Consider the following 27,711-nt stretch of genomic DNA (forward strand, 5'->3'; position numbering starts at 1 on the left):
AAAGTTCCCATACTTTATTTTCATTTACTTATAAGCATGTTTCATTTCAGAATAAAACAATTTACATTCAATAACACATAATTTAAGTTGACGTGACTTGCTGGTTTATACCGTACTGTACATGAACATGTCTACATAGACTCGAAACAAGCATTTATATTATTGTATTGCTAATCACACCTTGTTTTGTTCTATTTTTATGTTATTATTTGCGACTACTAGTTAAAATTGGGATATTGTTAGTGAAAACGAAATCCTTACTTATACATTGAACGTTTTACAGTTTGACTGAAAACCGATAGTGCATCACGACTTGCGCCGCCTGCTGCACGTGTACACCCGAGCACACAGCTTCAGTAATAAATACGTATTGCACTCTCCGAGCGACGCGGTCACAGAACTGAATTCGCTGCTTAGTTTGTTATGAATTCTATCAAAAGTATGCACACCTAAATATCTTGTATGTAAAAATCACATTCAGTTATTAAGGCACATTATATGAGCTGTCCCGTAGGCTAGACTGGAAGCACTTCTTGTATACCAGCATTAACATTCGACTCGGTTCCACATGTATGACTTTGCCGGGTGGCAGTTTACAATTATATAAACAGACACTCATCTTTAAGCGACCTAATATATACTTCCATAAATACATAAGAAAATATGTCAATGTCAAATCATTCGCTAATTCAAGTAAGCTTGTTCTTATCTCATAAATAATTGCTCTAGTTACAAAAATAGTATACATCGAAAGGAACGGCGCGAGTCGAGTCGGGCCCGCCCCGCCGTCCGTCCGTTACATATAATACAGAAATTAGATTACTCTTACAAATACATAACGATACAATATTACAACATTATCACCGGGATTATTAACAATACGGTTTAAATTTTAAATACGTTACATTCATTACGTTACAAAAACTATCGTTTTAATAGAGAGAGTCAAAGGCACACACTTTTGTAAAAATATGGTACAAGTTAGTCTCAGCGTCTGTAATCACTGCACGGTCAGACGTACACGGGGCCCTGCGCGTCGTCGTCCAGGTTGATGCGGTTCGTGTAGGGCCCGCCGTCGTCGAAGAAGCGCCGGAACGTGAACTCGAAGAAGCCGTGGAACGTCTTGCCGTTGTCCAGCAGCTCGCTGTCCGACTTGCTGGAGTCCGCCGACGATGTGGGCCGCAGCTTGTCGGGGTCCACCGGGTCGAAGTTGGACGTGTCGGTGGGGAACTCGATGCGCGGGATGTAGGGCGCCACCTGCCGCCGCAGCCCCTTGTCGAAGTCGATGGACTGCAGGAACGGGTGGTTCTTCACCTCGGACGCGTCCTTGCCGAGCCGCGTGTCCTGGCCAGAGCATAGCTGCAGGATCAGGTCTGCGCTCTCGGGGCTCAGGTTCGCCGCCTCCGGGATGTGCAACGTGCTCTCCCAGTTTATCACCTGTAAGCAAACAAAACAAACTGTTAGATTCGACAAACAACTATATGCCATTTTGGTTCTGTTATGTATGGACAATGAGGGTATGGTTTGACATTTGTGTACAAAGTGAGGTAGTTATGGAAAAGCAGTCTGTCAACGCGAACCTGGACCAGTACATGTCCTTGGACCCCTAAACCGTGAGTCATATTAGTGGCGACGAGAAAAACTAGGACAATAGTGTGCAATTACAGTGTAGTGTGTGATTTGAGTGAAAAACGCATATAAATAGGAATCACTGTGCAAAATGGGTATAAAGTTTGAGAAGTTTGATGTGGCACATGGCTGCTGGAAAAATTACATAGAGCGGTTTACTTTGTCTGCAGGCAGGTGAGATAAAAAGAAAACTAATTTATTAGCTGTGTGTGGTCCCGACTTGTATGTTCTGATTATATCACTGATATTACCAACTCAAATAAGTGAGGTTACCTTTATAACACTTGTTAGTAAGTTGAATAAGCATTTCCAACCGAAGCCAAATGAAATTATTCAGTCTTATAAATTTCATACTAAGTATCAAGGAAAGGGGGAAGAGATTAGGGATTTTATAGCACAATTGAGGAAATTGAGCATCGACTGTAACTTAAAGATTTAGATCGAACACTGCGGGATCGCTTAGTGTGTGGTATAAGGGACAATGAAGTACAGAAGTTGTTACAACAGAGTACATTGACATTTGATCAAGCTTGTGAGATTGCTTTGTCTCATGAGGCGGCAGGGATTGATTCAAGTATCATTGTTCTAGCTTCTTGTAGTCGAATTTCTGGTGATTTAGAAGTACCAATGGAAATAAATAAATTGACTAACAAATGAAAAAGGCAGACAGAAACTCGAAAACACGCGTTTTCCCATACATAAGACTAATCTAGATAGATTGTATACCCCCAAAAACCCCCATATACCAAATTTCAGCGAAATCGTTAGAGCCGTTTCTGAGATCACAGAAATATATATATACATATACAAGAATTGCTTGAAATAAATAAATTGACTAACAAATGGAACAAAAGGCAGACAGAAACTCGAAAACACGCGTTTTCCCAAACATAAGACTAATCTAGATAGATTGTATACCCCCAAAAACCCCATATACCAAATTTCAGCGAAATCGTTAGAGCCGTTTCCGAGATCACAGAAATATATATATATATATATATATATATACAAGAATTGCTCGTTTAAAGGTATAAGTATTGGGGGTATACAATCGATCTAGATTAGTCTTATGTTTGGGAAAACGCGTGTTTTCGAGTTTTCATGCGTTTTCTTTCGACGCAGAATATGGTCGCTAATTTCGTGTCGCCGGCCACTGTCCGTCTGGTCCAGTGGGTTAAGACGCGGACGGCTAGAAACCAGTGTTACGGGTTCGAATCTCGCCCGGTGATTAACTTTTGTTTTTTTTTTTTTAAATTCAAGCTTATATATAAAATTTTAATTTTTATTGTTTTAGATAAGTTTAATTTAGTAAAAAAATGTAGTTAAGATTATCACCTATACACCACCATATTACAATAAATAGATATAGCCGAGCAAAGCTCGGTCGCCCAGGTACTAATTTTATTATACCTAAAATAAGGGAGAGTGCATAAACTGTAGGGGCAGCACAGGAGACGTCAGACTTGTGGCACGAGGTGTAAATGTGAAGTTTATGCTTCCAATGTAGCTCACAAGGTTGCAGAATCTACTATGCACAAGAAAACGTACGAGAACGGTAGATGGCATCACTTACTTTGACGTGAAGTGTCAATGTTTATGTTTCCGATTCGGGCCACAAGATGGCAGATCCTCCAACGCACACATTGCCTATTTTTAGGGTTCCGTAGCCAAATGGCAAAAAACGGAACCCTTTAAATCTATAATATAGATTCGTCATATCCGTCTGTCTGTCCGATTATGTCACAGCCACTTTTTTCCGAAACTATAAGAGCTATACTGTTCAAACTTAGTAAGTGGATGTATTCTATGAACCGCATTAAGATGTTCACACAAAAATAGAAAAAAAAAACAATAAATTTTGGGGGTTCCCCATCTTATCTTATCATATCTTCTAATTACCGGGGGCCCTTGCGGATACACTTCGACCCATAGGGATCTTTTGTGTAGTTGCCCCCTAAGGAAAGACCCATTAGCTACTCAAGAGCCTTTTTAACCATTTCCATGTGTCGGATGATGGAGCTTATGGGTAGCCTTTTGAATTCCTTTGGTTCCAGATAGCCTGCTCCAAAGTCCTTCATTCTTTGTCTGGCGAGGGCGTGACATTCACACATTAGGTGTGTTACTGTCTCTTCCTCTTCACCACACATTCGACAATCGGTGTTGTCAGAGTGTCCCATCCTGGCCAAAACCCCTTTGACCCCATAATGGCCCGTAAACACCCCTGTTATAATTTGGAGTTGTCTCCTGCTAAGTTTCCATAGCTTTTTGCTCCAACCGGAGTCTACTTCTTGTATGAAGAGCTTTGAGTGCTTTAGACCCGTCAGACTGTCCCATTCTTTTTGGTGTCTCGTCATAGTGTGGTCTTTAATAGCCGTTATAATGGTTCCCTGTGAGAGCCCCACGAATGGTTCCGGACCTATGTGGTTACTTGCGGATCCGGCTCTGGCAAGTTCATCTGCATTTTCATTGCCTATGAATCCCTCGTGCCCTGGAATCCATACCAGTTGCACTCTATTTTGTCTTCCAAGCTCGTTCAGAGCTTGGACACCATTGTACACCAGTCTAGAGTCCACTTTGGGCGCCCTGAGCGCCTTGAGTGCAGCCTGACTGTCACTGAGTATATAGATATTCTTCCCTTGGGTTTGCCTAACTATATTCTCATGCACACAGGCAATTATAGCGTACGTCTCGGCTTGGAAGACAGTAGCGTAATTACCCATGCTTATGCTACAACTAAAGTCATTTGCATAAATGCCTGCCCCCGTACCAGATACTGTCTTGGACCCGTCTGTGTACCATATGATGTCGTTTTCATCCGAATTTGGTGCTTGAAGACCTTCGGTCCATTCAGCCCTTGTTGGAACTTTAACTTCAAAATTCTTACGGAACACAAACTTGGGTTGCATCTTATCGCAGCCCATATTCGTTATCCTTTCCATGAAATTGTCACATTCCATGTTTGTGTGTTTAGTCTTTGGCTTGCTATCGCTCCATAGGCCTGTTAGAGCCAGCCTGTGTAGCGATTTCCGCGCCTCAGATTGTATCACCAGATGTAGCGGCGGGAGGTCTAGCAGTACCTCCATCGCCGCTGTTGGCGTTGTTCTAAACGCCCCGGTAATAGCCATGCATGCTGTTCTCTGTATTTTCATAAGGTTCTCCCTGCATGTGCTCTTTAGTGTCTGTAGAGTCCATCAGTGATGGAACGTCACTGATTGAGAGCTGTCACTTTTGACAGCCAGATATTGATTTGCATCGAAAATGGAAACAATGTTAAACAGCTAGTTAAATCTGAATGTATGCAAAAAAAGGGATAAATAAAGACAATTGTAGTTTTAATAAATAAGTGTTTTGATTGAGAATCCGTACAGCTATTTTGGCGACAAGGATGTTACAATGTGTCGGTGATTGAAGCGGATACGAAATCATCGCACACATTTCGAAGACACGCGATAAAAAAAAAAATGTATCAAGATTATGCTGCAGGGTCCTCGGGACCGAAATTTGACCCGTATGAAGAAGCCAGCACACTTCCAGAAAGATGGCGTTTGTGGAAGAGGAATTTTCAGTATTACATTGAGAGCCAGGTCGGATTAAACGACAAACAGAAAGTAGCGAGGTTACTGCATCAAGCAGGGACAGAGGTCCAAGAAATATATGAAAGCATAAAAGACGAGCAGGTCGACGGCAGTACAGACTACGAAAAATGTATAAAAAGACTAGACTCATATTTTGAACCAGACGTAAATATTAATTATGAACGACAGAAGTTTCGTAATATTCAAAAGGAAGAAGAAGAAACAATGGAGCAATTTATAGTGAAATTAAGAAAACAAGCCACATTTTGCGATTTTCCGGAAAAAGAGGACGCAATAAAAGATCAAGTTATTGAGAAATGTAGTGATATAAACCTAAAGCTCAAGTTTTTAAAGAAAGGAAAGGAGCTGACGCTCAATAAAATCATGGAAATATCAAGACTTTATGAAATGGAAAAGATGGTTAGTAACCAAAATTTAAAGAAAGAAGAAAAAGATAAAGAACAAGATAGTGTTAACAGGATCAGCAATGTGGAGTGCTACCGGTGTGGCCGGAGAGGGCATTTTGCTAAAAGTGCGGAGTGCAATGCAGCAAATGAGATATGCAACAAATGCGGATTAAAAGGCCATTTTGCCAAGTGCTGCAAAACAAAAATAAAGAAAGATATAAAGAAAAAAAAGAAGATGGTTAAATATGTAATAGAATCATGTTCAGAGGATTCAGACGAATCAGACGATGAAAGTGATAATAAAACAGTAACAAAAAGTGTAAATTCAGTGTTTACAGTGATAAGTTCTAAGGACAATAAGTTCGAGATTGTAGTTGGTGGTCATGTAAGTTCCCTTTTTATTGTAGACTCAGGTGCGCCAATAAATATTATAGATAAACATATGTTCAAGAAGTTCCTGAGATCAGGGTTGGATTGCCAACTTTTTGATAAAACAGCTGAAAAATATTATGCATATGGCGGCCAAGAGGTCCGAAGACTAGGATTTTTTAAAACAGTATTGTACTCTCCTGACAGTAAAATTAAAGTAGATGCAGAAATTCTTGTTTTTAATGGATGCGGGCCTTCTCTGTTGAGTAAAACAACTTCAACCCAACTAGGATTGTTGAGAGTAGGACCCGAAGTAAATTGCATTAATAATATTCTAAAAGGGGATGGTATTTTGAATCAATATCCTAATATTTTCAGGGGCATAGGGAAGCTTAAAGATTTCAAATTGTCAATTCCTATTGATCATAATGTTAAATTAGTAGCTCAAACTATTAGAAGACAACCTTTTCACATAAGGGACATAGAGAAAGACTTAATTAGAGAGTTAGTAGAAAATGACATTATAGAACCAGTAACTGGACCTACCCCCTGCGTTTCCCCTTCACACATAGTAAAGAAAAAAGAAGCAGGTCAATATAGACTTGTTATTGATATGAGAAAGGCTAATGAAGCAGTAATGAGGGAACGTGTTCCATTACCAACATTTGAAGAACTATTAGCAGATTTAAATGGATGTAAGTACTTTTCAACACTTGACCTCAAATCAGGATACCATCAGCTGGAGCTTGATGAAGACTCTAAAAAGATAACAGTCTTTAGCTGCAGTCTTGGCCTGTTTAGATACAAGCGTCTATTTTTTGGAATTAGATGTGCATCCGAAATGTTTCAAAGAGTAATTGCACATCTCTTACAGGATATAGAGGGTGTTGCCAATAGCCAAGATGATATTCGTGTAGGTGGGCGAACAAGAGAAGAACATGATGCCCGACTCCATCATGTACTTAGACGGCTTAGTGACAGTGGTTTAACTTTGAATAAAAAAAAATGCTCATTTGGTGTCACCGAAATCAACTTCTTAGGACATCACATTTCTGCTGAAGGAGTAAGACCTACTGTGACCAATCAACAAGTTGTACAGGATTTCAGAGAACCGCAAAATAAAGCAGAAGTAAGGAGCTTTTTGGGGCTTGTCAACTTCTCTGCTAGATTTATTCCCAACTTTAGCACAATTACTGGACCATTACGAGAACTTACCAAAAAGGACTCCGACTTTACTTGGAACATAGAACATGAAAATGCTTTTGCAAAACTGAAAACACTTATATCATCGGCTCCTGTGCTGGGTTTTTATGACAAAGATGCAGAAACAATTTTAGTGACCGATGCTAGTCCAATAGGCATTGCTGCAGTACTAATTCAAAATCAGAGAATGAGAACTGAGAAACAACCGATTATAATAAAATATATAAGCAAAGCTCTATCTCCAACTGAACAAAGATATTCACAAACCGAAAAGGAAGCCCTCGCCATCGTATGGGCTTGTGAAAGCTTATACATGTATCTGATAGGTAAAGACTTCAAAATTTTATCAGATCATAAGCCGTTGGAGATAATTTATTCTGCAAATTCAAAGCCAAGTGCCCGTATACAGCGTTGGGTGTTAAGACTTCAACCATTTACATTCAAAGTCATATATAAGCCTGGGAAGAGCAATATTGCAGATGCACCTTCAAGGCTGATTAACACCAACAGCAAGTTTCCACTACCAAGTACAGAAGATGAAGAAGATAAGCTGGTACTGGCATTAGCTGAAACTTCCATAAAAGCTGTCACTATAGAAAAGGTAAGAGAGGCCACTTTACAAGATGAAGAGTTGACACGGCTAAAAGATGCCATAGAAAGAGATGTTTGGACCAAAGAGTTGAGATCATATGAACTAATAAAGCAAGAGCTATGTACAATAGATGACGTTATTCTCAGAGGTACTAGACTAGTCATACCCAAACAATTGATACCGTCAATACTGGAAATAGGGCATGAAGGACATCTTGCTACTAATTCTATGAAAGCTAAACTGCGGTGCAAGGTATGGTGGAAAGGCATGGACAGTGATATAGAATACTGGTGTGACACATGTGAAGGCTGCCGCTTGGTAGGACGAGGGGCTGGCCCAGAACCTATAATGCCCACAGAATTACCTACTAAAGTGTGGCAACTAGTTGGAATTGACTATCTTGGGCCACTGCCCTCGGGACATTACCTTCTATGCATTGTGGATTACTACAGTAGATACTTGGAAGTGGAAATATTAAAACAACAAACAGCCGAAGTAACAATACAGACTTTAGAAAAAATTATATATCGGGAAGGAATAATGGATGAAATAATCTGTGATAATGGACCTGCTTTCATAGACCAAAGGTTCAAGGAATTCCTTGACATCAACGGGATTCGGCTAAGACATACTACCCCGTTGTGGCCCCAAGCCAACGGAGAAATTGAAAGACAGAATAAAAATATCTTGAGAAGACTGAGAATTGCACAGGGACTTAAACAAAACTGGAAAAGAGAGCTGCTCATTTATCTATCTGCTTACCGATCAGCTCCACACAGTACCACTGGACTTCCTCCTGGAAATGTATTTCGAGGAAGGAGCATAAGAACTAAATTACCAGAAATAGAACAAAATAATAGCCTTGGAGATGAAGCAATGCGTGACATGGACAGATTAAAAAAAGATTTCAGAATAGAATAAGAATAGAATAATAACAGTATTACATTTATGCTGGCCCCCACACTAGGCATAGCCTGTCCTGTGGTGGACATAATACGGTACACAAGTAAAAAAGAGAAAACAATACTACAATTGAAAATAATAATGTACAATTATTTAGAGTAAACAATTAAAAAAGAAACAGTGGTGAATGGAATTTACAGAGGTACAGTTTACAGTGAGTCAAAAAAGAAAAGATCGAGAAACAAAAAGTTTAAACAAACATAAATTATTTTTACCATTAGTAACAAAAAAAAAAAAAATAATCTTCGGAAATTAAGATTTATAATATAATAACACGAAACGTGTCATGTGTATGAGTGTGTGTGTATGTGTGTGTGTGTGAGAGAGAGAGAGTATGTGTGCGTGAGTGGAGTGTGTGTGTGGTTATTGTGACTGAGTTTATTTAATATGGTATCTTGATTACATTTTCTGTGTCTACATATGAAAGATGCATTAAGTTCTTTGATAACACTTTTTTTGCCTCGAAAATGGAGTGTTCTTTAAATTCATATAACCTAACAAGTCGATTGTAAATTCGGGGATATAGGAAGATTGAGAAATGGCGTGCAAATGTAGTTTTAACAGCTGTAACAGGAAGTTTAAAAATACGATTTTTAAGTAATGTGTTGTAATTGGATGAGCTAAGGACTTTTCTATGTACGTACAACGCCACCCTTATTAAGTAGAGCTTCCGAACGCTGAGCACCTGGGCGTCATTGTATAGATCGCTCGTAGGATACCTAATTGGTTTCTTCAAAGCGACCTTCAGCACCGCTCTTTGAGCTCTTTCTAGTTTTAGAATAACAGAGGAGGTTAAACCTCCCCAGGCAAGAATGCAGTAGTTGATAATTGACTGCCCAAGAGCTAAGTATATAGCTTTCAACAGTGAAAAATCGGCTGATTCTCGCAGCAATTTTATTGTATGTATCAGCTTTCGGACCCGACCTGAAACCGCGGAAACTTGCTCTCTGAAGTTTAAATTTTCGTCTATCATAATTCCAAGGTACCTCACTGTTTTTGTTCGTGACATGTGGTCACAAGTGCAATTTGGAACCGGGGCATTAATACAATTACGATTATGGACTTTAATATCTCGCTGTAGTTTTGGTGCAGAAGCTGAAGTCTTATGGAAACATAGGAATTTGGTTTTTGCTGTGTTTAAAGTCAGAAGATTCTGCTTCAACCAAATTGACACTTGTGACATACCATTCTCGACTTGTTCACAAACGTCCTCCCAGGAGGACCCTCGGAAAATGATAGCAGTGTCATCGGCGTAACACAAGATTTCAGCATTCTGTAAAGGAAGAAGTGAGATGTCGTTTATATATAAAAGAAAAAGAGTAGGCCCTAGAATACTGCCCTGTGGTACGCCGAAGGGAACTGGTCTCAGGTCACTGAGATGCTCACCGACTTTGACACGCTGGCTTCTTTCCGTCAAGTAGCTTGTAAACCACCTCAGTGTAGTCCCTCGAAACCCGTATGCTTCCAGTTTCCTCAGTAGAATGGGGATCGAGACCGTGTCGAAGGCTTTGGCTAAATCCAGAAAGACTCCGACACAAGCCCGACCCTCATCTAACTGCGTCGAGACAGTTTCAGTGAGAAGGGTAACTGCATCCTCGGTTGATATTCCTTTTCTGAAACCGAACTGACGCTCCGTTAGAATGGAGTTGCGTTCAAGGTAGGAGACTATTCTTTTATTTACAATTCGTTCCAAAAGCTTTGAGAATGATCCCAAGAGAGAGATTGGGCGGTAGTTGCTGGGTTCATTTTTTGCATTTCCTTTGTGGATCGGAACGACTGCCGCGATTTTCCAGGCTTTGGGGAAAATACCACTCTCAATGCTTAAATTAAAAATCGCTGCAAGTGGTTCTGCTATTTCGGGACCGATGGCTTTCAGAATCTTATTATCTATACTGTCGAGACCCGGAGAACTATTTGGATTTAATTTCTGAATAAGACTGAGCACTTCATTGTTATCTGTAGGGGACATGTATATAGAGTTTAATGTGGGTGGATTTACTTTAACTTTAGCAGCCAGAGACTCTTGTGTTTCATTATCTTTGCTTAGAATTACATTGGCAAGGTTTTGTCCAACAGAAGAAAAATAATCATTGCATACGTTTAAGGATTCCTTCTCGCTTTTTTTTATTTTTATTAAATCGTGCGCTGTAGGTGTTGACAATTTCCGATGAGCTATTTTATTGATTGTTTGCCATAGTTTTTTAGGTGTTTTGGTATTTGCAAGGAGCTCTTTTTTCTCATATTCAGTTTTAAGATTTCTAAGAAGTTTAATATAGAAATTACGGTATCTTGTGTAAATCAGTTTTTTGGTTGCATCGTTTGGAAAATTCAAACAGTATGCTGACAAAAGAAGGCATGCAAAAGAATCTGAAATTCAGCCTGGAGATAAAGTCTTGGTCAAGCAAAGAAAGGAAAACAAATTAAGTACCACATTTTCTCCAAGTGAGCACACAGTTGTATGGAAAAGTGGAAATTCTGTAGCAGCTCAATCACCGGAGGGGAAAATAGTCAGAAGGAACTCTTCCCAATTTAAACCTATAAAGAATAGAGACCTGAGCAGATTTGGCATAGACGAGACATTGTCAGAGTCTACAGAAAGAAAAATAGATAAGAAGAAAGAGGATCTACCGGATGTGACTGAGACTATACCAGATAAAAAGAATAAAGGCTTACCAGACTTGACAAATGATACAGACACTTATACTACTGACTCTAATGCTAGTGCTGTACCAAAGCGACAGAGACATGCACCTGTTAAATATCGAGATTTTGTCCTTAGTCTCATCTTAGAGTGTATGAACAAATAAACATTACATTTATGATCACCCGTAGGACGTGCTGATAAACTCAGCATGTATTGAAATGTAATATCTCAATGATGCCAAGGGTATTTAAACTATATGTTAATTTCTATCAATTTGTGTCATATTGCTTTTCTGGTATATGATTGAACATACTTGCTTGGTTAGTTAAAATGTTCAAATTATTTTGGTTATTATGTTGTAACCACATCCAAAGTTATATTATGTCTTTGTATGTATGTAATAAGTGTGTTATTACTTATTTTAGAATTCTTTTGTTTTATTAAGAAAGAAAGAGATTGTAGAGTCCATCAGTGATGGAACGTCACTGATTGAGAGCTGTCACTTTTGACAGCCAGATATTGATTTGCATCGAAAATGGAAACAATGTTAAACAGCTAGTTAAATCTGAATGTATGCAAAAAAAGGGATAAATAAAGACAATTGTAGTTTTAATAAATAAGTGTTTTGATTGAGAATCCGTACAGTGTCCTTGTCCACCATGCCAGGCATCCGTACAAAATGATAGGTCTTACCATCATGGTATAGATCCATCTTAGTACCTTTGGGTTTAAACCCCATGTTTTCCCATATGCCGTTCTACACATTCCAAACACTCTCAGCGCCTTGGTTCAAATATCAAATATCAAGTGGTAAGTTCGACATGCTTCCTCCAGTTCAGTTCTTTATCTAGTGTTACACCTAGATATTTCACTTCATCGGACATTTCCAGTACCCTTCCATAAAGCTTCAGTTGCTCCATGCCATTGAGGGTCTTTTTCCTGGTAAACGGTATTACCACTGTTTTGCCTGGGTTGATAGAGAGTTGATGGCTGTTGCACCGTCTCTCCACTTGCTTCAGTGCTGTATTCATGATTCCTGATACTGTTCCCGGGAATTTCCCGTTTACAAGAATCACTAAATCATCTGCATACCCTACCGTGTATGTTGGGCCTTTGTTAAGTTCTTCCACCAGTGAGTTCACTACCAGACTCCAGAGAGTCGGTGACAGAACTCCACCTTGTGGGCAGCCCTTCGTGGCCGTTGCTAATATTTCGTCTCCCAAGGGAAGATTTCATTAGTCGGCTATTTAGCATGGTACCGATCCATCTGCAGATTGTCGGTTCAATGCCGTGTTTAGATGCTGCGGTATTGATTGCCTGATACGTGGTGCGGTCAAAAGCCCCCTCCACGTCTAGAAAACTGGCCAAGCATAGTTCCTTATTTTCTATTGCCTGTTCCGCTTTGGCTGTCACCAGGTGTAGTGCTGTTTCAGTTGATTTACCTGGCTGATACGCACACTGCAATTGGTGTAGTGGATGTCTCTTAAGAGGACCATCCCTTATGTGTCTGTCTACCAGTTTCTCCAGTGTTTTAAGGAAAAATGATGACAGACTTATCGGCCGTTACGATTTGGCTTCTGTGTAATCTGCCTTGCCTGGTTTAGGCAAGTATGTCACTTTTACCATCCTCCAGACACGTGGCACGTGTCCAAAGGCTATGCACGCTCTGTACAGTCTACCTAAGTGTGGTATTAGTACATTGGCACCCTCTTGTAGTAGTATGGGGTAGATTCCATCTGGCCCCGGGGCTTTGTATGGCTGAAATGTTGATAGTGCCCATTGTATCTTATTGTGATCTACTACTTTTTTAGACGTGTCCCAGTTGTACCTGGTTGTGCTACTGGATTGTTCCATTGCACTGATTGCTACATCATCCGTTACGCCCTGATGTATTATCGAGCCTGGGAAGTGTGTTGTACACATAACTTTAAGCGTCTCTAACCCCGTTTCAGTCATTCCTCCGTCCCCTCTTCTAATGGAAGTAAGCGGAACTGACTTCGTCGTGGCTAGTGCTTTTGTAAGTCTCATACCTTCCGGTATGGACCTGATTTTTGCTTTCCTCACAGCTTTGCTGTATTCTGTGAGTTTTAGCGCGTAATGTTCAAAGTCATTAGTCCTTTTAGCATCGTTGAAGACTGCCCTGGTTTCCTTCCGGAGTTTTGCGATCTCCGGGTTCCACCACGGCACCCTCTTCCCCATACTTAGAACTGAAACTCAAAAAATCTTTTTCATCAAACCCATAGGTACGTGCGGGGTATCTATGGATAGGTCTTCAAAAATGATATTGAGGTTTCTAATATAATTTCTAAATGTGTCCCCCCCCCCCCCCCCGTAACTTCTAAAATAACAGAATGAAAAATATATGATATACATTGTCATGCAAACTTCCACCGAAAATTGGTTTGAACGAGATCTAGTAAGTAGTTTTTTTTTAATAAGTCATAAAATTAAAAAAAAGAAAATTTTCATCAAACCCATACGTGTGGGGTATCTATGGTTAGGTCTTCAAAAATGATATTTAGGTTTCTAATATCATTTTTTTCTAAACTGAATAGTTTGCGCGAGAGACACTTCCAAAGTGGTAAAATGTTGAACAAGATCTAGTAAGTAGATTTTTTTTCAATACGTCTTAAATGGTACGAAACCCTTCATGCGCGGGTCCGACTCTGAATAATGAATTATTCATTTCAAGCGACTTTATTACTGAAATATTTTTTTTTTATGTAATAAAAAAATACCTTACAAAGCCACAACGAAATAGCATAATTCCTAATCTTCACATCAAAACAGCTTAATTCTTCAAAATGTATGTAGTAATTTAAATAATTATAATTATTTAGATAGATAAAGCAACGTATGTAGTACGATAATATTTATGTCAACTTACGTTAATACAATATCGAAAATAAAATAATAATGAGGAAATGAAAACCATTCATTTATATTCCTCTTTTTTCAGAATTTTTTTTTGAAATGACACTCCTCAACTGTAGCGCGTGAGTCCTATAAAAAAAACCTATTTTATAAAAGGTAGCAAACAAAAAATACCGCACCTTTAGCTGCGTCTCAGCGGGCGTGGCCGCGAGGAAGGGCGGCGAGCCGACCAGCATCTCGTAGAGGATGACGCCCACCGACCACCAGTCGCACAGCTGCGTGTAGCCGGCGCGCGTCAGCACCTCGGGCGCGATGTAGTTGGGCGTGCCCACCAGCGAGTGCGCCAGGCAGCGCTGGTGCTCGCGCTTGCGGCGCCGCTCCAGCGGCTTCAGCTGGTGGCAGCGGCACTCGCTCAGGTTGCTCCACTCGCCGTCCACCGGGTCCATCGAGTCTTGCCGCCCGTGCTCTGCGATTATATTACATTTCTAGAGAACAATCTTACATACATCTACATAATTTCGACCTAAACTTAAATTCTAAGTAGAGTTGACCGAGCTACGTTGGCAGCGATTTTGATATTATATTTTACTTCTGATGGGCACTGAGCAGATACAATAAACAAAGAGTTAGTTTAGTGTTTCTTGGACCACCCTAATGAGTAAAAACAAACCGTTCAATCATATGTTGCTAGTAATATTAACTTTATGATTATTTGTATTATAATAAGGTAGAAAATGAAATATACAAATACCACATCCGGCAAAGATTTAAAAAAAATCCTCATAGACAACACAACTGAGAATTGAACCCCGATAAATCTGAGACCATAAGTTTTTCACGTGTTCATAACATAAGGCACTATCTATAGATCGTGTCATTCCCGATGACGCGCGAATTGGACAAATCTAACCTTTCTAACGCGTCCTCGTGAATGACACGATCTATATAGCTCTATTCATAAGAATACATTCCTCTAACTAAAAATTTCCAAATTTCCCTTGCTCCCATTGACCCATTGCTTTTCCTGCTTTTGCTAATAAGAGACAGAAAAAGCTTAAGGGCTGATTTAGACGGCACGCGAACTCGCATCCGATTTTAGTTACGGTGCGGACTAATAGGCACCTCTACACTGGCCGGTAGTGCGCGACGAAATTGCCTCCCGCGTATGCTCGATCTGTGTGGACCCGCCTATTTAAAGAGTCCCCAGTGGGTTTGGAGAAATTACCATCCAGGAAATGTCTGGGTTTTGAGGGTGATGTCCGGACTTTTGTCAGGACATTACATTTTTTGATATGGCAACCCTAAACTTGGAGCACTGTATGTTAAACAATGTAAATTCCTCACCATTCCTCTGGTAGTACTTGGAGTTGTGCGTCCAGCGAAAGCCCGTGCAGAGGCCGAAGTCCGTGAGCTTGATGTGGCCGTCGCGGTCGATGAGGATGTTGTCCGGCTTGATGTCGCGGTGGATGAAGCCCATGCGGTGCACGCTCTCCACCGCGCACGTCAGTTCCGCGATGTAGAACCGCGCCAGCTGCTCCTCGAAGATGCCCAGCTTGATGAGCAGCGACATCAGGTCCCCGCCTGGGATATAGTCCATCACGAAGTACAAGTTGTCCTTGTCCTGGAAGCTGTAGTACAGTTTCACGACCCACTCGTTGTCGGCCTCGGCCAGAATATCCCGTTCAGCTTTCACGTGCGCCACCTGATTTCGCTTTAGCACGTCCGCCTTCCGCAGCGTCTTCATCGCGTAAAGGTGGCTCGTATCTATCTTCCGCACTAACGCCACCTCGCCGAACGCGCCCACGCCTATAGGCTTGATCTTAGTAAACATAGACTTGTCCATTTTAGCTCGCTTCAACCGGATGTAGTTGGACTCCTTCTGGCTTAGCATCTTTCGCATCTGATACTGCGCTTCGACGCTGAGCCCGATTTTGTTCATCTCCTTTTCGAGCTGCAGCCGACGGAACTGGCGCTGTTTGTAGGACTTGACGATGTTCTCGACGTGCTGCTCCATAAAGAACTTGAAAGCTTGCGGAGAGTAGTTTCGCACCTTGCAATCGCGGCGCTCGTCTTCCTTTTCTTTGCTGATATTTCGCCGCTCTGGGATAGGTGATTGGTGCCGAATCTTCTTCGGGGGCGCCGCCGGACGTCTCTCCGTTGAACCGTTCGAACCCTTATCAGATCCCGACGCATGAGTGCCTTCCTTCAGCAGATTATTGGTACAATTCTGGTTGGGACATTTGCCTTCCGCCACCTGCGACGGCTCGCCTTTCGCGTCACAATCGGAGAACTTCTTGACTAGCGCCGCATGGCCCGCGGGCGCGGAGGGCGAATCGGGCTCCGCCGCGCCATAAGGAGGCGGCGGTGGCGGCTGCAGGCCGCGCTGCGCCGCCAACGCTTGCATGGTGATGGCATAGCTCGGCGGCTCCGTCGTCGGTACGGCGCCTGGCGACGGCGGTTTCGGCGCCAAGGGATAGCTGGGCGGCGTCTGCGAGGCTTTTTGCTGGATGGAGGAGGCGTAGGAGGGCGGCGGGGGCGGCGGCGCGGCCAGAGCGACGGTCGGCGGCGCCACCGGCGCGATGGCGGTCTGCAGAACGGGTTTCTGCACTTGCGTGCTCTTGACGGATTGCATTATGATAGGCGCTTGCACGGCGTGCCGCGCCGTCCACGGCTGCACGGGCGTGGGCCGCGTCATGCCGCCGGCGCCCGCGGCCGGCGACACCGTGACGGGCGACGGCGACCCGGCGGACGTGCCGCCCGAGTAGATGCCGGAGGAGGGGCTCTTGCGATAATCCTGCGACTGCGTGGGACTCTGCCGGTTCTGCATCGAGACAGAATAGGAGGGCGGCGGCGGCACGCCGGCTAGCGGGTACGGGGGTGGCAGTTCTGCGCCGGTCTGATAGATACTGAGCGCCTGGATTTGCTGAGTGAGCTGCTGCTGGGCCTGCGGACCATTCTGCACGACCATGGGCTGGCGCGGCTGGACGGGGCTTGTGCCGCGCGCGGGCGGGAGCGGGGGCGCGGGGGACATGCGCTTCATGAGCTGCTGCACCGAGGGTGGCACGGGCGGCGTGGAGGGGCAGCGCGGAGGAGGCGGCGGCGGAGGCTCCGAGAAGCCGGAGGGCGAGTACTGGCGGGACAGCTTCTCGTGCGGGAGCGGAGGCGCGTCGCTCTGCCGCGGGCTGCCCGAGCGCGATGAGCCGGCGCCCGAGTCCATGGCGGGGCTCCCGCGGTGCAGGCTGATCTCGCGCTCCAAGCTCGGTTTGCGGATGAGCTTGGTGCCGAGAGCGCTGAGATTGTTGCCCTTGAGGACTCCATTGAGAGGCTCCTGCTGCTTCGATAGGTAATCGATGGCGGAGTCAATGCGGCCGCCGGAATATTTGAGGGGGCGGCCTGCTGGATCCTGAAATACGAAAACAAATTTAAGGCTTGGAAAACCACAACTTTCAATAACGGAAAAATTGACATTGGTATAGTTTCTACCAGGGATCGGAAACCGGTATTTTTTGTATGGGAACGAAAACGGTATTTTTTCGTTCTTTGTTAATTATTTCATTCCTAATCGGGCAATCTAATAATACGAAGTCGTTATCTAAAAACACAACTGAGTCCTACATTTTGAGTATAAAATAAACCGAAATATATGGTTATTTCGATGTTTTTGCAAAAAACCGGTTCCGATCCCTGGTTTCTACGTTTTGGCTCTCTCTAATTACGTTGTAAGCACGGAAACGGCTGGATCACTATTAATGTGGTTGCAATTGATATAGCTTTATTCTCAAAGCTTCTATTATGCAGGAATCTGGTTCGCATTAAATCTTTACAGAAATTACAGGGTATTAAGGCCAAGTAAAATTATTTGTGATATATTTGGCTCAATAATCAATCTGTCTTTATAATAGTTTAACCATGTAATAACTTGAAGCTACAACAGTGGATGTCTATGCCTACCGGGCTGACGCAACTAGGAACAAAAAAGTTTTGTATGGAGTTTGTTTCGCAAATCTTCGCCAACGAAGAAAAAGAAAACGTCAGTGCTATTTATTCTGTCAAGTTTATATCAAGTCAACTGTCTGCCTAATTGTTTTGTTTGTTATGAAGACTTCAATGTTTTGTTCGGGTATTTCGTGCAATTTCTTTATTATTTAGTGAAAATATCGAAAATAGTAAACCGTGATCAGAGTAAAGAGCGAGTTTGTTACAATGCCACCGAGAAAACGGTTTACTAAGGGTGCAATATGTGGCAAGCGAGCCACTCGAGAAAATCACGAAAAAAGGGATTTTATGGCGAAATTTCCCTTGGATAAAGACCGGTACGTATTGCTTTAGATACTTTTGATCTTATTTTAGTGCAGCAGGCTTTAAATACATCGAAAATTTGATATTTTATATTATTTTTAGTTTTGAACTAGGAATGTACTAAAACTATCGATAATTGTATGTTTATTTGTATATCAGTGTAAGTACTCAAATAAAATATGTGAAATTTCCTGAGAACTTGCATGCAATATGACACAAAATTAATTCGTCGAAGATTTTCAGTGAAAAATTATCTATCATCTATGCATTAATGGTCATTATTTAACATATTTTTTAAAATCTAGTAATTATTTAATATATTAACCTGAAATGTAAGTCAATTAATCTCTCTTTTTATGATTAAAAAAAAATTATACGACATTATTACACAAATTGACATAGTCTCATAGTAAGCTCAACAAGGCATGTGTTGTGGGTACTTAGACAACGATATAAACATATAAAAATATAAATACACAGAAAAACCCATGACTCAGGAACAAATACGCATGGTCATCACACAAATTAATGCCCGTACCAGGATTTGAACCTGGGACTATCTGCTTCATACGCAGGGTAACTGCCCACTAGGCCAGACCGGTTCTCATGATTAACAGACATATAAATATATAAAAAGTTAGAGCATTGATAAAGGGTTGCTGATAATTGGCTGCCAAAAAAACAATTTATAAATGCATATTAGCGCTAAATAATCAGTTGATCATCTCATTAGCAAACACTTGGAATATAAACTGTAGATAACCAAGGCTGTATGTTTTCAGATGCAGGCAGTGGGTCAAATGTGTTGGGAACAAAGACCTGATACATCTTCCAATAGAAAAGTTACACTTATTGAAACATGTATGTGCAGATCATTTTTAAAATAGAGCTATTAATAAAAATAAAAACTTAGAAAAAAAAATAGAAAAAGGATTTTATAATTACATTCTGAGTGTAACGAGGTATTCTAATATAGAATCCTAGCGTAGTGAGGGATTCAAGTGTTAACGCCTAAGGGTGGAAATATTTTTGCTACCACGTGATAAATTTACATACTGCTTTTCACATCACCTATGAGGAAATTATTATGGTACAAATTTAATTTAACCTAAAAAGTATACAAAAAGAGAAAAAAAACATATTCTAGAACAGAAAAGTGTCAATTTGATCCCTCCTAGTAGGGAAGTAAAGTGATACTTTGATCCTTCCTAGTGGGGAAAAAAACGCCCCTTTCCAACAAGGTGTTGTAAAAAAGAATTCGGGTCCACATTAAGCTCGACCACGTATTAGTCCACTCATAGAACTATTCACTATATAACATATAACTTAAATGTGGACTCGATCCTAACTTGATTTCGAGTACAAAATTTGTAGACAGGAGTCTATGTTTCAACCCTCCCCATTTTATCGATGAGAAACGCAAGCGTGTAGTGTACTACATTATTTAAATCGCTTATGTTGGTACTATGGTTCTTTGACAGTTCTTTGTCGTACATTTTGGTAATGATTTGCGAAACAAACTGATTCCACTCGCTAGTATGGGAGTCCCGTCTCTTAAAACATAGTGATTATATGCTCTTTGATGCCTGCTATGATTAGAAATAAAACAGGGCCCATAAATTTGATGCCGTTAACGCAAAAATGACGTAATTTAACATACAGGGAGCTTTTTAACAATACTATAAACTTAGGCAACTTACCTATTGACTTGTAGAAAAATACTTTTTACGTAAAATACACTGTTATAAATCAAAAATATATATTGTTCAATAAACTAATAATCTATTATTACTTAAGTGACTATGGAAGGTGGAGGTAAGGAATGAAATCTCCATGTACCAAAAAGTGTCATCAAAAAACCTTAAATAGGTGGCGCTAGAATACCTACAATACTTGAACAAAAAAATCAAATCATAGACAGCGCACTTCACTCCATCATTAACGCCTAGGTTCTTAGCTACTCTAGCGCTACTCTGGAGAGATTTGGAACTATTATTTACAGTACATATGGTGCTCCTTTACCACACTAGTGCGATAATTAGCACATTACGTGGCTATGTCGAACATTTAAAGGGCCATATGTCCTGTAAAACACTGTACGATACATGTGCGAAAAGGTAATTCGCAACTCGTCGATTTAAAACACTCCCTTCGGTCGTGTCTTAATTTGTCACCACTCGTTGCGCATTTCCTAGTTTCTGCACTAGTATCGTAAATAACTAATGTATGTCACTCGGACAGTCAGTCAGTTGAGGTCAGGTCAGTGCGGAGGTTATTTTAGAATTTCCTATTTTTCGCACTTGTATCGTAATGTACTATTATAGCTGACAGCGGGACACTTTTGCAACAGTTCTACCATGAAAGATTTCACTCCTTTTAATTCCACACTCCATATAAGTGACAATAAGATGAAAGTCACTTAGACGTTTCTATACTGATTGTCAAGTATCTATATCAGTTAACTAAACAGGTTGACAAATGATGAGGTGCCGTAATTTTTTCGTTAACGGCATGAAATGTACGGGCCCTGGTCAAATCAACTATCTGTTACCATGGAGATATAAAGTGGAGCTCACTCTAACTTTTTTTGTTATAATAAATTGAACCTTATCACTGAGGCAGAAAGGTGTTCTTACCAGACTAGACAAAACGGTCCACTTGAGATAGCAAAAGTGGGGCGCGGTGTCTCAGTCGCACATGTTGCCAATGTTAAAAACATACCATTTTGGTAGTATTTATATCAATATACAACTGAAATTAAATACTTTCTTATAGGTACTATTTTAGTGCTATATACAAAGAGTGGTTCTCAAATCTTTTAAGTAATTTGTAAATAATTATGATGTCAATATTATTAACTGATTAAACCAAGCATGTGCACAACAAAAAAAAATTAATATGGTAGACATTGTAGAAACTTTGAATATTAATTGGTATCCCCAACTTGATGAATTCGAGATATTTCCAAAATACGTGAATGGTGGGGCTCAGCATTTAATTGCGAAATATTTAAAAAATGGATAAAAAGTGTCGTGTGACAAGTTGTAGAAGTGAAAGTTTTGCTGATTGTGGTATATATTTTCACAGGTGAACCACAATCATTCAATTTTACTATAAAAATACAAGACGATAATTGTCAAACTCATTAGGGTGACCATGATTTCGGCACGATTTGAATCAGTTTTACACAATTATTAAGTACTTAAGTAAGTTTATCTAATTAGGTATGTCTATATTTCGGCATGATTAAATTGGTGGAATGATAGCTATTACAGAATAATTAATTGCCAAAATTGAAATCCAAAGTCCTTAAACATTGCAGACTTACGTTTATACATTATATTTTAATACTGAAACGGTTTTACTATTTATATATACGTAATCGATTCGATATAGGTTGGACACACATTTCCGTCAGCAGAAAAAGGCGGCAAATTTGAAAACTAGTTGCAATCACAGATCTACGATGAGTAGATGACGGTTAAAGAATTAAAGATAGTTAAAGTGTGCAAAACGTAAGCCATCACGTATACGAACATACCATGAGTGCGAAAGAGGCAGACTACAAATGAAAAATCGTGACCATTTTTGAGTTCGATAGTGGCCGCTAACGGCCACCATTTATTAATTTTCAAACACATGTCCGGCATCGTAACACCTTAAGTATTTTAATTAGAAAATATAAATCTCATCCACATGGAATCCAGGCCTATAACCGTGAAAATCGAAGTTCATCAATTGCGGGCGTTTTTCTCTGTCACTCTTATTACGTCTTAGTGAGAGTAAAAGACAAAGATCCCCGAAATTTGGGAATTTCGGTTTTTGCGGTAGGCCCCCAGTTATTAGTATGTGTAAGTGAGAACGAATATCGACAGTCGAAAAATCGGATATCGTTAGTGTTGTGTGTCGACAGAGTAACGTCCCTAGTGCGCAAAATGTTCAACTCATTAAACAAGACCAAGTGCGAGTAGTTCAAAAAACTCGCGCGGCTAGAAGATGTTGATGTCAACTTTAGCCACTCTTCTTCGAGACCACGGGGACAACGCCGTCCTCGGAACGTCGGACGTGAACATAAAACTTAATACGCGATTAAGTCCCGTTTATATTAGTTAATAATTTATAAACGGAGATATAAAAGAGTTAAGAGTGACAGAGAAAGATGCTCGCTCTTTGCGAACTTCGGCGTTCGCGGTAGGCTCGACTCTAACAAGCTGCATAATACTATCGTAAGAAAAAGATAATACGTTTCTCTCTAATGTCTATTACGCTCCATTGACAAGCGCCTTGGTTAAAAGTGTTAAAACCTATAATAAACGGGCGGAGCGGACTGCGACTCTCTTACTCATACCTGTGTTCTTAACAGAAGTTACGGCGTACCACCTTCCTCACGATCGATCATGGTGGCGGTCCGGTAGGTACGCCTATCAGTAACAGCTTTTAGGACGACTAAATTAAGTAAGATTTTGTGAAGCGTTTTACAGAAGAGAATAAACTATATCCATCCCTTTTTAGGGGCCATAATACTAGCACAGCAAAAAGACAGTAAGATTCTCTCTGACTATGCACGAATGAGAAAAGATCTTGGCCAAACTATATATTCCACGTTATCCTAATATCCCGGATACATATAACTCATGGTCACAAATTTGCCACATTGAAAGAATGAAAACCCGAAGGTTTCTATTTTTGAAGATCTTGGAGGTGCAACAGGCAAGTAAAGCTGCAGGCATAGGCTGTTCATAAAATTATTGAACTATAGTTATATTTGTGACTCTCTTGTGATTCGTGATGACGTCATGCGTAATGTGGTATCGACACCGAGTGGTATACCATGGGACTAGGGCTTGCAATTCGAATATTCGAATTTGTCGAATATACGACCTGTTTTGATATTTGAATATTCGGCCGCTTAATTTTCGAATATTTTTTTATTACTCGACATACATCAACCATCCGCTATACTTACAGTTTCTGTGTGTTTTGCCGGGTATTTTTTACAGTGAACGGTAACAGTAGGTATCCAAATGCGAAGGAAATATTTTTATTATTGTCACTATATCTTCATTCAGTCCCCACGTTTCCTTTATCACACTGTTCCTAATTCTATCTTGTAATCTCACACCACACACACTTCTCAACACTCTCATTTCCACTGCATCCACTTGGCGTTGATGCCTCCTCTGCCATACCCAACTTTCGCTATCATACATAAGTGTGGGCACCAACACCCCTCTATGCACATCCAACCGTGCTTTTTATGACACCTTCTGGCTGCTCATAAAAGCGTTGTGTCCATTCACACCATCTCCAGCATTTACTCTCCTTTCAATGTCTTTATCATGCTTACCGTCCTTAGTGAACGAGGTTCCCAGATACACAAACACTTTCACTTATTCCACTCTTTCTGGACCAATCAAAATTTCACAGTTTGTCATATATTCTTCCTTTCCAAATACCATTAATTACTTTCGTCTTGCTTACATTTATTTTCATTCCTTTCCATTCAAAAGATCCATGCATTCTAGTTACCATCTCCTGCAACTCTTCACCCGATGACGCTAGCAATACCAGGTCATCGGCGTAAAGAAGACATTTGACCCACTCATTCTCAGCCCACGTTCATCATTTCTCAAATGATGCAATGCAAACTACTGTCCATGAGTAGATTAAACAGCCACGGTGACGCTACACATCCTTGCCTATTACTTTTTTCGATGATAAACCACTCAACTATCCGTTTACTCTCTATGGGACACGAACGTTTTAGAGGACTTGGACTACGCGGACGACATCGTGTTGATTTCGCCTACTCTTGCTCATCTAGAAGCCAAACTTGAAAGCCTTAAAAGAAGAGGGTGATAGAATGGGCCTGCGAATCAACAGACGTAAGACAGTTAGCATGCGAGTTAAGTCAAGTACAACGGATCCGCTGTCGCTGGGGGGTGAGAACCTATACTCAGTGTCAAAGTTTGTGTACCTGGGGAGCGTACTATCCTGCAAAGGTGGAGCGGATGAAAACATCAACATCAGGATAAAGAAGGCGAAGGCTGCGTTCGCTCAGTTAAAGGCTGTTTGGGAGTCGAATGTGCTCACGCGACGGGTTAAACTTTCCCTCTTCGAATCCATTGTAAAATCTGTGTTGCTTTTTGGCTGTGAAATGTGGAGAGTGACTAAAGGCCTAACTAATAAACTTCAGGTCTTCGTCAACAAGTCCCTCAGGTCGATCCTTCGCGTTTTCTGGCCAAAAACTATTCGAAATGAAGACCTATGGAGTATATGCCGGCAGACACCCATTGACGAAGAAATTGCGACACGGAAATGGAGATGGATACGACATACTATTTGAAGAGGGGAAACGAATAATACTACCATAGCTTTTGCGTGGAAACTGCAAATTTCCTGTTTCATTTCTTCAACAACAACATTCCTGTAAATTTTAAGATCCCTAGAAAACTAGTAGCCATGATCCAGGTTGCATGTTCGGGTAGGCAGTGAGCAGATAGAGGTATTCAAGGTATTTATAACCCTTGCTCATCAACTTAGCTTTTAAACATGTTGTCCGGAAAAGTGTGAGCATTGGACATAGGGCTGGAGTTGAGCAGTAATCACAAAGTGATAGGGTACCCGGACCGCTTTGCCTTATTAGGAGAAAGCCACGAAAAGGTAGTGAAAGCAGCTAGTGTCTTGGAGCGAACTTGAAACACTACAAAAATACATGAGCTCAGTGTCAAAGTCTTCATGCTAGGAGACCCTTTACCATGGAGTTGACAAGTTTCGGTACCTTGGATGCACCATTAACATTACAAACACCAGGGAGGAGGAAATCAATATTCGCATCTAAAACACCTTATGATGCAGTGCACCCTCCATAGTGTTAATGACTCGGCTTCTCAGCAGAAATACTTAGCTACTCTGTACCCTAATCCCTGGGTAAATTATTATATTATTTTTATTAACTCTGTACTGTACCATTAACGGCAGTTAGCAATCTTAGAAATTGCACATGATAGGGCGGGTCCACACAGAGCGAGCACACGCGTGAGGCAATTTCCTTACCTACTCTACTGGACTAGCTCTGTGTGGACCCGCCTAATGTCAAATCCTATACATTTTATCACAAAGTGACACGTTTGATATACCTTAAACACAACATAAGTAAAAGTTCAAATTAAAATACCCTTATTAGCCGGGTCCACCCAGAGCGAGCATACGCGCGAGGCAATATCCTCGCGCACAAACCTGCGACTCAGTCGAGGAAAATTCACGCACCGCCTCGGCCGAGGCACGTCTACACTGACCGGTTTGTCGTGAGGAAATTGCCTCGCACATACATGCTCGTTCGCTCTGTGTGGACCCACCTAATGATGAAATCTATACACCAATTATTCCTGTTCACAAATAGTCACCAAGTACATTAATACCAAATGCCCAGTCATATTTCTATGGGCCATTTTACTATTTTATTCCTTTAACACATATCAATTCATGGGGCTCAACAAAAAAACATTAATAATGTAAACAGCATGTAGCCTTACCTCTTCATACCCAGAAGCAATAAGCTGGTTGAGTGTTTGTGGGTGTACATTGAGCTCCTTGTCAAGTCCATTGCCGGAAGAGGAACTGAAACCGGAGCTGACACCTGAACTGACTGTGCTTGCTGCAGATGAACCAGGTGGCTCCGAGCTTCCAATATTAGCGAAAGGTAATAATGAATTTCTAATCTCGGCGAGCGCCTTCTGGTGATACCCGGAGGAGCGCGTGGCCGTCTTGCCGGGCGCCGGTGGGTTCATGGCGCCCGAACCCAAAGCTTCTCACCCCACCCCGCCCATCACATCTCCACCCCGCACCATGGATCACCGGATACAGTTCTCATTACCAGGGCTGTTTATTCTGAAGGCTGATACGTTCTCAAAACTTAAAGCAGTGTCCTGTTTGTTTATTACTTTCTATTAACTTTGTTGACAATCTTTGTATTGGATTTAGAAGCCTTGTATGAAGCTGAAAATAAATTAAAAAAAACATTTTACAGTGCTAGTACTACTGCTCTTAGTTGCTCATTAAGATATATTTGAGTCAAATTTTATAAAGCCTAAAAGACTGTATTGATGTAGTTCATCACAATAAATATCTTATTAATATTACTTCACCAACACAAATTAAATTGAATTGTGATGGGATAAATCCTCATTAGAAGGCGACTGTAAATAAACAAGCACTTATAATCGCCCAGTACCTGTTCGTGGATGCGAAACTACAAGAATGCTCAACACAAATCATTCTTGACAGAGCTCAGGAATTCCAAAATTAGAGACACTTATATATCAATAAACTACATATGAGCGCAAGCATTATTGGAGAGAAAATAATTACCTGGTGTCTTTTTAGTTTCTGCAAATCCAAATGAGAATCATAGACGTCATAATCCCGTAAAATAAAAACGATAGTCGAGAGCTCTCACATTACCGATGACATCTTTCTGGTACGCCACGTATATTATTCACAATATTATCATAACACAAGTTTTCAAAATCAGACAAATATAGCACACACTTTTACTACAGCTGAGGAATTATGAAAACAAAGAACTCTGAAACACAGACATGCAAGTTGGCAAACCATACAAAGCGACCATTTTGAAGAATTACCACATTCTTTCGTATGTTCGTAAAAGCTACGCTATCTTGACGTTCAGAGTTGCTACTAATTATTCAATTCTTATTTTCATTAAAAGTACTTAGGAGACTATTATTCCATATTGTTTGGGAAAAAACCGAATTTATAGACATAATTACGAAAATTATAATTTACTGTAATATTATTTGATGTTTGAAAAAGCATAAACTATTTTTTTTACAATATATAATCAATAAGAATTCTTGTAAAAAATCAAGAATTAAGAAATTTAATTTTATAATCCCAATATTTTATCATTTCCATTACAGAAATTAACTTATTGTTTGTATCAGCTTTTTACATTATATTATGCACTCGAAATTTTCAATGCTAACAAATCAAACTACTACTACAAAAGTCGAATCATAGCAAAGCTTCAAAAAAGAGAGCCAATAAGAATTCGAAGAAGTTGTACTCATTTAAATAAGCTAATCACTATCCAGTAAGGTAGTGAGTAATAAAGGTAAATGGAAACTAACTTGT

At 40.7% G+C, this 27,711-nt stretch overlaps 1 protein-coding gene across 1 annotated transcript; it reads right to left on the bottom strand.

Moving 5' to 3' along the window:
- Nucleotides 1–27,497, bottom strand: LOC133516325 (serine/threonine-protein kinase Warts). The gene is made up of 5 exons (XM_061849212.1): nucleotides 26,926–27,497; nucleotides 26,091–26,553; nucleotides 15,601–17,659; nucleotides 14,436–14,722; nucleotides 1–1,437 (listed from the first exon to the last, which is right to left on the bottom strand). Exons 2-5 carry the CDS (start codon nucleotides 26,343–26,345, stop codon nucleotides 1,012–1,014), a joined length of 3,027 nt encoding a protein of 1,008 aa, XP_061705196.1. The 5' UTR covers nucleotides 26,346–26,553; nucleotides 26,926–27,497; the 3' UTR covers nucleotides 1–1,011.
- Nucleotides 27,498–27,711: the final 214 nt, after the last annotated feature.

The sequence above is a fragment of the Cydia pomonella genome, chromosome 3 (assembly GCF_033807575.1).
Source record: "Cydia pomonella isolate Wapato2018A chromosome 3, ilCydPomo1, whole genome shotgun sequence".
Lineage (NCBI taxonomy): Eukaryota > Metazoa > Arthropoda > Insecta > Lepidoptera > Tortricidae > Cydia > Cydia pomonella.